This window comes from Miniopterus natalensis, chromosome 2, assembly GCF_054644295.1.
Source record: "Miniopterus natalensis isolate mMinNat1 chromosome 2, mMinNat1.hap1, whole genome shotgun sequence".
Lineage (NCBI taxonomy): Eukaryota > Metazoa > Chordata > Mammalia > Chiroptera > Miniopteridae > Miniopterus > Miniopterus natalensis.
The window spans coordinates 51,271,941-51,281,936 of record NC_142082.1 but is presented as its reverse complement, the minus strand read 5'-3'; the positions used below and the strand labels follow the sequence as shown (position 1 = coordinate 51,281,936).

The 9,996-nt window shown below is 42.0% G+C and overlaps 1 protein-coding gene across 1 annotated transcript; it reads left to right on the top strand.

Moving 5' to 3' along the window:
• Positions 1-1,008: 1,008 nt before the first annotated feature.
• CLN5 (CLN5 lysosomal BMP synthase) lies at positions 1,009-9,339 on the top strand. The gene is made up of 4 exons (XM_087814289.1): positions 1,009-1,142; positions 3,787-3,952; positions 4,603-4,828; positions 7,399-9,339. Exons 1-4 carry the CDS (start codon positions 1,009-1,011, stop codon positions 7,908-7,910), a joined length of 1,038 nt encoding a protein of 345 aa, XP_087670415.1. The 3' UTR covers positions 7,911-9,339.
• The last annotated feature ends 657 nt before the right edge of the window (positions 9,340-9,996 follow it).

The following is a 9,996-nucleotide window of genomic DNA, read 5'->3' as shown; positions in this document are numbered from 1 at the left end:
GCCATGGAGTAGCTTGTCTGGTTTTGTGACTTTTCTGGGCCTGGAGCCGAAACAACTGAGGCCTAGATGTACTTGATGAGGGTCAGATCTTCATTGTCCTGGGGGCTTCATACTTAAAGTTTATTCTCAGTTCCCTTGCTCCCCTCTATGGCAAAGCGGGAGGGTCTAACCCACAGGACTAGCAACCTGCCAGGGGAGGAAAGGTTAGCCTGGGGGCAGGTCCTTGTTCTCCCAGTTTTGCCAGTTGCCTACACTTTCCACCCTGGTGACCTCCTGCAGCTTGCCGGTCATCTTGGCTCTGCTCATGTCTGTCTAACCACCTACCCCAGTTAGATTAGTCGCCCTGGCTACAGGCTGTATGTTGTTAGTGTTGGCCACTGTGTCACTGGTTAGGTCAGGTGAAGACACCTCATTCCCCCAAGATCCTCTTCCTCACTGCATCCTCAACGCCAAAAAAAGATTTTCCTTCACTCAAATGTTTGTTGTCACCTAGTCTGGGCCTGTGCGGAAGGGTAAGAGCTCAGTAGTAGAGAGGAGCCAAAAGCTGGGCTTATTTTTGGTTTTCCTGGCTGTTGCTGGGGGGAGGTCAGAAGGTCCAAAGGCATGGTGATCTTTAAGCTGAGATGTGACCTCAAAGGACCCGCCCTCCGCACCTCCCCACCGCCCCGCCAAGGGGGTCAGAGAAAGAACGGAGCCCAAGACCCGACGCAGGGTACCGGGGTGCGGGACCGCCAAGCGCCTTCCCGGCCGGCGGTCTGGAAGCAGCCACAGTGCAGGGCACTGGGGCGCGGAGGGGACAGGGCCGCGGAGACCCCGCCAGGCTCAGGAAGGCTACCAGCGCCGGGTGACCGCGTCCCCGCCCCGCAGAGCGCACAGGGCAGAGGCCGCCCGCGCGGTTGGCCGCAGTCCCCGGTTCCCGCGGGCGGGGAGTGGCTCCGCGCATGCGCAGCTCGGCCGCCCTCCGCCGCCGCCGGACGCGGGAGGCGCCGGAGCCCCGGGAGCGGCCCCATGGCGCCGGCGGGGAACGGCGGCCCCGGGGCCAGGGGGCAGCGGCGCGCGGCCTGGCTCTGGGCCCTGGCGGTGCTCTGGCAGGCGGCGGCCGCGGGCGACCCCTCCCGGCGCCAGTGGCCGGTCCCCTACAAGTGAGCGCGCGCGGGCGCGGGGGAGGCGCGCGCGGCGGGCGGTGGGCGGCGGGCGGGGACGGCGGGGAACCTGCGGCGGCGGCTCGGTCGCGCGGCCGTGAGGGGCGGCGCCGGGCGACGCGGGAGGCGCCCCGCGGGACGCCGCCGAGAGCTCGGCCGTGGCTCCTGCTTGTTGCGTGGCGCCCCGGAGCCTTTCTTCCTCGGGACGCTTGAGTCAGTGACGAGGTGACAGGCTCGGGGCTGACCCGAATTAGGGAAGAAAAAGGGAGTGAGGTTATTTTATCGCGTGACTTTTAGGCTCTTGGAACAGCGGGTGACTTTTAATTTCGCGTTTCTGACGTTTCACGCCATCACTGGCCATCCCGAGTGCGTAAGCTTTGGCAGGGCCCGCAGCGTGGCCGGCCCGCCGCGGTTCGCCGGAGTCCCCGCGCTCGGCCCCGGGGAGGCTGGGGGCTTCGTCTGTCCGCGGTCTTCATTACGCCAGGAGGTCGGACGCTGGTCCTCAGCGGAGGGCGGAGACCGCAGAACAGAAGCCGATGACAGCTTTTTACCTAGAGAGTCTTTACTTGGTCCGATACCGTGAGAGGCCCAAACAAAGAGGAGGAAACTATTACGGTGTCACGTCAGGCACAGGAGAGGCCAGCAGCTTTTGAAAACACACAGCTATTTTGGATGACTAAATAGGGAGTCAGGAGGCAGGATAACCTGGTGGTGGGGAGTGAGCTCTGGATTCTGACCGCTGCAGATCAAATCAAGCACCACCGTGACTAGCTGTGGGATCTTGGAAAAGTTACTCAGCATCTCTGAGCCCACATGTCCTGAGTCGGAAAGGAGGAGGAGGAGTAGCGCTTGCCTTAGGTTTGTTGGGAGGATTAAACCTAGTCAATGCCAGCTGTTGTCAAACCGGATATGCTTGTGTTTTGCTCACTGAATGGTTTGCACTACTTCTTGATATACATGAAAAGAGAAGTTTGGGGTTGATGCTGTTTTTCTGGAAAATGTTAATAAAATGTTCATAAGAAGTAAAAATTAAATATTCAATAAAACAAGGAAGAAACTGTAAATCCCAAAGCGCTTAAGGGCAGGATATTGAGTATGACTTCTGATATTTGTTTAAAAGTTTCAAATATTAAGTATATGCCGCCATTTAATACCCTCAACTGAATATAAGAAAATTTATTCAGTTCACACTTAAATTATGCTTTTGAAATTACATTTGACCTAAAATAGATTTTGCTGTGGGCAGGTGAAACATCCATAACCATATATTTGTTTAAACCAGGTAAGCACCTATCGAACAGGTGAGTGTACCTGAATCTTGTAAACTTTCTTGATGGTTGTTACTATTTTTGGCTAATATCTAGATTTTAACTTAAAAGAGGAATTTTTGTTGATTGCATTAGGATCGTAAAACAGTAGATCTGGCTAGAACCTCAGGATCTAAGGATCTAGGATTCTTAGAGCACAGATGTAAGTAGCTTTTTCCCCTCTTTCATCTTTTTCTCCCAGTACCTAATATGGAAGGTGACCAGCAAGTGTTGAGCTGAATTCAACTGTAGTCCTATTGCCATGGCCTTCTCAGGCCACTTTCTTTTCTTGTTGCATATGAAGTAACCTCCTTAAACTGACCTCTCAGCCTTAATTTGGGCTCTCTCCCTACCTTCTTTTAATTTGTAAAATAAGGTTTATTCTGTAGCAAATTCAGTCATATCAAGTCTCCTACTTAAAATCCTTTAAGCTCACTCTTGGGCTCAGCCCTCCCAGTCGAAGGACTCTACAGGGTGCTGCTGCCTAGCTCTCCTCTCACCACGCCTGCCTGGAAACCTGAAGGACAGTCTTATTTACCTACCAGAGACTCTTCCAGCGTGTTGTGCTTGTCTTATAATACTTAGTGTTTCCTTTCCCTTTCAGTCCTAATCTTTGAAAGTACCTTAAAAACCTATGCCAGGTCTTCATCTCTTTCTTTGCCCCCCTCACTCCCACGCATCCCACGCAGGTAAAAATGATTTCTCCCTCTGTTGTGTCCATTGGACTTTCTATATTTCTTTGGTCTAGCAACTACCACACTGCGCTTCATTGTTTAATGTCTTCCCAGCACCGATCCAAAGCTCCTCAAGGAGGGGAACAGCATTGTAAGTTTTGTTTCCCCCCTTCCTAGTATAGTATGCTACACATCGTAGATTCCTTAATAAGTATTGGTTTAAGGAGTATTGGTAAAGTCTTAAAATAGTAAACTTATTCTATTTAATCATAATTATCTTTGAATAATCTTAGTTAGCATATGGATTGCTTGGGAAATTAAGTATCATTTGAAAATTATTCCTTTATCCAGTAAATATTTGTCTACTAAATAAGATCTAGAGCTATGAACATTTTAAGATATGGTACCCATCTTCAAAATTCTCCCAGTGGGAGCAGGGAACAGAGAAACATGCTGTTATCAAAGTGCTTTTAATGTAGCTTTCACTGTTAAAGACATCGTTGGAGTTTGTTCACAGGGTAGCAAATAAAATGTATACTTATACGCTATGGGTTTAGTGTTGAATGTTTTCTCTAAAAATGTTATTGGCAGTGAAGTTAAAATTTGGATTTTAAGATATACAAGAAGCATCACCCTAATCGATGGTTTCTTTTTCTTTATTAGACGCTTTTCCTTCCGTCCGGCACCAGATCCTTACTGTCAAGCTAAATACACTTTCTGTCCAACTGGCTCACCTATTCCGGTTATGAAGGGTGATGATGTCATTGAAGTCTTTCGGTTACAAGCCCCAGTATGGGAATTTAAATATGGAGACCTCCTGGGACACTTGGTAAGGATGCATCTTAATCTTATAAGTTTAGTTAATTAAATGATATCATTATTAAGTGGATTTGAGGGAATATTTTAGATCATGTTTATTGGTTTTCCTCTGAGTGTATTTAAAATGAGTACTCAAAAAAAATATTGTCAGGTTTTGTGATCCTGACAATAACAAATGCAGTTGCCCTCATCCCTTTTAATATTCTGGATCCAAACCCAATTCCTGTACCCAGGTCCTGGAAAAGTAGGAAGGGAGGAGGCCCAGAGGAAGACACAAGGCAATCAGGAAACACTTCTTCATTTCCAGGTCCTGTTGAATGCACTTTTCCTAGGTTAGTTCACCGTTTGAGCTTCTCATCCCCTATGAGGTACATAGAGTTCCTTCCTGAGACTGTGGCATAGGGGCTTCTCATATTCATGCTAAGCTAAAAGGAAATTACAACGTGTCCATGTAGCATACGTCCTCCCGATCTGAGATGAGCTGCAGGGGCCAGAGTGGATGAAGGCCTGGAATTTGAAGAGCCACAGAGTGGACAGGAGAGTAGCAACATGGAAGAAGGAACAGCTGAACAGTTGTTCTACTTGATTTGCAGTTGTGCTGTATCACATTTTCTCCCTCTGGTTCCTGGACTAGTCGTTGCTTGTTTGATTTTTACATAGAAAATTATGCATGATGCTATTGGATTCAAGAGTACTTCAACTGGCAAGAACTACACAATGGAATGGTATGAACTTTTCCAACTTGGAAACTGCACATTCCCCCATCTCCGACCTGAAATGAATGCCCCATTCTGGTGTAATCAAGGTGCTGCCTGCTTTTTTGAAGGAATTGATGATGTTCACTGGAAGGAAAATGGGACATTAGTTCAGGTAGCAACCATATCAGGTAAGTTTCAAAAATATGGCATTATTTATGATTGCATCATATATCTAAATGATAGAAATTATTATTTTATTATTTTTTAAATAATATCTTTATTGATTTCAGGGAGAGGGAGAGAGAGAGTTGAAATAAATGATAGAAATTATTTTCATTGAAGCATCTAAGTAATGTTCTATTTTATAGAGGTCAATTTATAAAATGTATTTCTAGAACCACTAACCTTTGACCCAAACTATTACTCATGCAAAACTTCACCTGTAGGTGATGAGTAGCTTATCTCCTTTATTCCCGTGGTAAAAATGAATGAAATGATAAAACACTTTGCACAATTGGACTTCTTAAATAATAGAGGGAAATACATAAAATGCCTGAAAAAAGTCGTTGGTTAAAAGGACCTGTTAACTGTATCTGGAAAGAGGCTTTTAGTGATGATACATCAAGAAATAATAATAGCCACCACTCATGTGGACTTACTCTGGCCTGGCAGTGTTCTGAGTACTTCACGTATATCACAACATTTATCATCACAGCAGCCCCATGAGATAGTGGCTGTTATTTCCCCCCATTTTACAGATGGGGAGACTGAGGCACAAAGAGAGAAAAGTCCCACAACTAAGGAAAGTGGGACTCCAAACTTGGCAGTCAAGCTCTATTGACCATTTTCTTAATCATTTCGTGCATTGCCTCCCAAAACATATGACCTCATGCATTTAAGGCCTCTTGAGCAATTTAAATAGTTTATCTCTGAGATTTTCTACTTTCTTAGGTGCATTTAAAAGTTGCTTTAACGGTTGGAATTTTGCTGCATGTGTTGCATTTATTTAGTGATAAAGAGAGGAGTTCAGCAGAACTATCAGCAACTGGTTATATGACCTCGGTCACATTTTATCTTATTGACTCATTGCGTGTAGAATGGGAATGAGGCTGTTGGAAGTAGGGAGCTTGCCCATATCATTTCTAGAATTCCTACATTAGAAATTGTTGTTCTCCACAAAAGTGGGAACACAATAAAAGCACCGTTTGTGATCAGAAGTATTCAGTGAACCACAGGACTTGAGGAGATTATTATGCTTTGTGCTTGTGTAGCCCTTTACAGAGCTGTTTGGATTATGTTCAGGGGAGAGGATAAGGTGCTCAACTTTTTACAAATATCGAATTAAGGTTCTGCCAGGTGGCATGACTTACCTGTCTTTCAAGGCCACAGAGCTTGATGTAGAACCAGGAAGAGAACTGGTGTCTCTTACATGTCATCTGGGGATCTTTTAACTTTATACCATGCTGTTTTCTACTTTCTAGCTGATGTGTTCCAAACCATCCAATTAATATAAAAGTCAGTTTCTCCTTAGAGCGTTCGGTGTAATGGATAGCTCTTTCTTTCATTCTAGGCCAGTTCACACCTCTCATTTCTCTTTTCCTCTCACCCCATTATCTGGAAATTCTTCCTTCTGACATAAATGTATGACCATATGGACAAATGATCACTATTTTCTGGAAAATAATTTGTAATAGGCTAGTAGTTAAATCTTTTAAGTTGTCCATCTGCTTTGTGATTAATCCTTTCCATTAACCTTTTCTCATGTTACAAAATAGTGTTTCGAAGCATTCTTCTCTCTTGATCACAGCACTGACTTTTCTAAGTTCACCAACACTAAGAACAGTATCCCCCAGTTTGAAGAAAACAGGTTTTATATTGTTCCACAATTTTAATTCTTAAAATTTATAAAGGGAGCCACTCTATTTATTTTGTAGCATGAAGTACTGATTTTACAGACTCAAGTTGGAGTGACCTAATAAGCCTAGGTGAACTTGTAACCGTGCAGAGTATAGTGTTTTGTTAACATGTAGAGGCTCCTGTGCTCTGGTACAAGGTGGTAGGAGAGAGTGTTAGCTGTCCAGGAGTCCATATACTCCAAAAACATTTCCAGTTTTAGTTGATTTATTGGAAGAATTTGTGTGGTGGGAAGGGGGAGGTTGTAAGCAGAATCCAACAGCTGCACCATACAGGGAAAAAGGGAAATACCAAATAGTCAAGGTGGGTGGGGTGCAGTGCACCCTCTTATTTCATTGGAAGGTCAGCCTTCTCTAGCTGTTCCTCAAGAGCCATTCATACTGCATGCACCATGCTTTGTGACAAGAGAGCTCCACATGTCACCCTCTTCAATTCTTATACTGTCTTTGCCCCATTCACTCTTTCCTCTTCCACAATTTCTCTCTGCTTTTTCTCTTTTGCCTCTGAATACAAGAGTTGTTGAGTAGGGTAGAGAAAAACAGCTTCTGCATGTATGTAATTTTGCTTTTGACTATAGTTTAAATGATTATAGAATTAGTATATATGACTTATCTTTATACACCTATTATATCTAATGTTTACAATTCAAAAACACCTAGTGCCTTGAATATGGAATAAAAATTGGCTGAGCTTGGATTCCTATTGTGAGATGCAGGTTTGGAAATTCAAAAACTATTGTTTATTTATGTACATTCATGGCCTTAATCCAGTTAGAACATTTGACTTAAAACTAACATGATTAGTTTTGATATTCACATAAGTGATTTCTTTTCCCCCCCACTAGGAAACACATTTAACAAAATGGCAAAGTGGGTAAAACAGGACAATGAAACAGGGATTTATTATGAGACATGGACCGTCCAAGCCAGCCCAGAAAAAGGGGCGGAGACATGGTTTGAATCCTATGACTGTTCCAAATTTGTGTTAAGGACATATAAGAAGTTGGCTGAACTTGGAGCAGAGTTCAAGAAGATAGAAACCAACTACACAAGAATATTTCTTTACAGTGGAGAACCTACTTTTTTGGGAAATGAAACATCCATTTTTGGGCAAACCGGAAATAAGACTCTTGCTTTAGCCATAAAAAGATTTTATTACCCCTTCAAACCACATTTGTCAACTAAAGAATTTCTGTTGAATCTCTTGAAAATTTTTGATGCAGTGATTATATACAGACAGTTCTATTTGTTTTATAATTTTGAATATTGGTTTTTACCTATGAAATTTCCTTTTATTAAAATAACATATGAAGAAATCCCTTTACCTAACAGAAACAACACAATCTCTGGTTTATAAAACCTTCTTTCGACTGATTTTTGTCCTACCACCAGCATACCAGTTTTTCATGGAGTGGTTTTACATTTGTATATTTTTAAGGCCTTTCTTCCTTGGGGCAGAAAGGTAAAGTGCACAGGGGCAGAATCGCTGCATAATAAAATCTCAGGAATTTTTTAGGAAAGAAGCTGAAACTCTTATAGTGTTGGCCAAAGTGAACATGTTACATGATCCTGATTTCAATCTCCAACCCTTTATTAATATGGGGAAATTACAGTTTATATCAGTTATTAGGCTCTTTAGAACCAACATTTTAAAATTTTATGACTATGGTGTACCAAGATTTAAAAATTACCCTCAGTGACATTTTCATTTTCATGGTAGAAGTTACTTTTCTTCTGGTATAGTAGATACACTTTTTCATTTAAGTACTTTTTGGTAGTTTAGATGGACTTCACAGCTCTTGCAGCTTTTGGAACTGCTCTGTTTGATTTCGTTCTGCTCACTTAACCTTAACTATTAATTTGGATACCATACCTAGAGTGGTTGTGGCTCCAGATGTAGTGAATACAGTGAAAAGAGCACAAGTGTTTGGCTAGCATTTTAGAGCTAGTTAGTAGTTGGCGTTGTGTGATATAAGCATCTTAGCAACTCTGAACCTTAGCTTAGTTTTCTTATCTCTAAAATGATTCATTGATCAGGATTGTTGTAAAGATTGAAGCCATGTGTGTTTGGCATAGCAAGGTCACAATAAATGGTAGCTATGATTAATCTAAGAACAAAATGCCATCCTTGATCTTGCCTAATGAAGCTATGGTCTAGCCTCTCCTGGATGTTGTAACAGTCACCTAGACTTTGAGCTGGCAGCAGTGTTTGTCCGCAGACACTTTTTTAAATTCATTTGTCTAGGGATGAATTTTTATTACTTTTCAAAATATAGGCACTATATGATAGTCTGAAAGTAAAAACCCAGCACAAAAAAAAGACAAATGAGGCCATCTGTATGGGGAACTCGAATTTTAAAGCAAGATTCTAATAATTACATTTTAAAAAGCATTCAAGATTTTTATTGTTCCTAATATTAATGAAGAAATTCTGTGAAAGTAACAGGCTCGAGTGACAATAGCACAGAAAGCATAACATTCATATGTTAGTACTTCTTAAGAATTTACTAAACCTGCCAACTGTCCTTAAAAGATGAAGTAGGGCTTTGGAATAGAGATGATTCAAGAATGTTTTCAAAATGGGAATTGGGAAACAAAAACATGGCCAGGGAGGAATTTGCGAATTAAATTTTACAGACCTTTTAACTACTGTATAACTTAAATGTGATTGCTACTATTCTGTTAAATTGTAAATTGATAAAATTTCCTCTGTTTCTAAGAGAAATCATTTTGTTGAAGTTTGAATTGTATAAGGGCTTTACAATAAATATGTCCTCACTCTTTAATTCTGGCTCAGTATTAAATAAGTATACCCACTAACTGGCATAAATATATTTTTGTAGGTACAAGAATACAGTCAAAAGGTGAAAATAACTACTAAACTCTTAAGTATTTGAAACCCTCAGTCAAAATTTGCTCGGTCTTAGAAATCAGAAAAAAAATATTAGAAAGGCTCATCCAGTTTTATGATCTGCTCTGGTGGCACTTAATGAATTCTGTGTGACTCTAGTCCCTTTGAGATAACTTTGTTTTTTAAAAGAAATTGTTGGCATGTTACGCAAAGAGCAGTGCTCCAAAACTACACATTTTTTTCCCTTTTCACAGCCAAAGACAAACGGCCAGTTTATTTCCAGGATCTTCCTCCTATTTACCCTTTATTGTCCAAGTAGCTTCTGCTCCTCTCTCCCCTATTTAAAATAAGAGAGGATATTAGTTATATTCTTTTACTGGACTGATTATTCTAAAGGTAAGCCCTTAATTCACTTTGAGGAAAAGGTTTTGTGTCCTTTTTACGTCATTTATGTCTTTTTAAAGGAACGATGGGTGTCAGCAAACAAGTAAAACTTTTTTGGTTGCTTGGTGACATTAAAACCAGCCCACAGAGATTGCAAGTTGGCGCAACCACTATGGAAAAGTGTGGAGGTTCCTCAAAAAATTAAAAA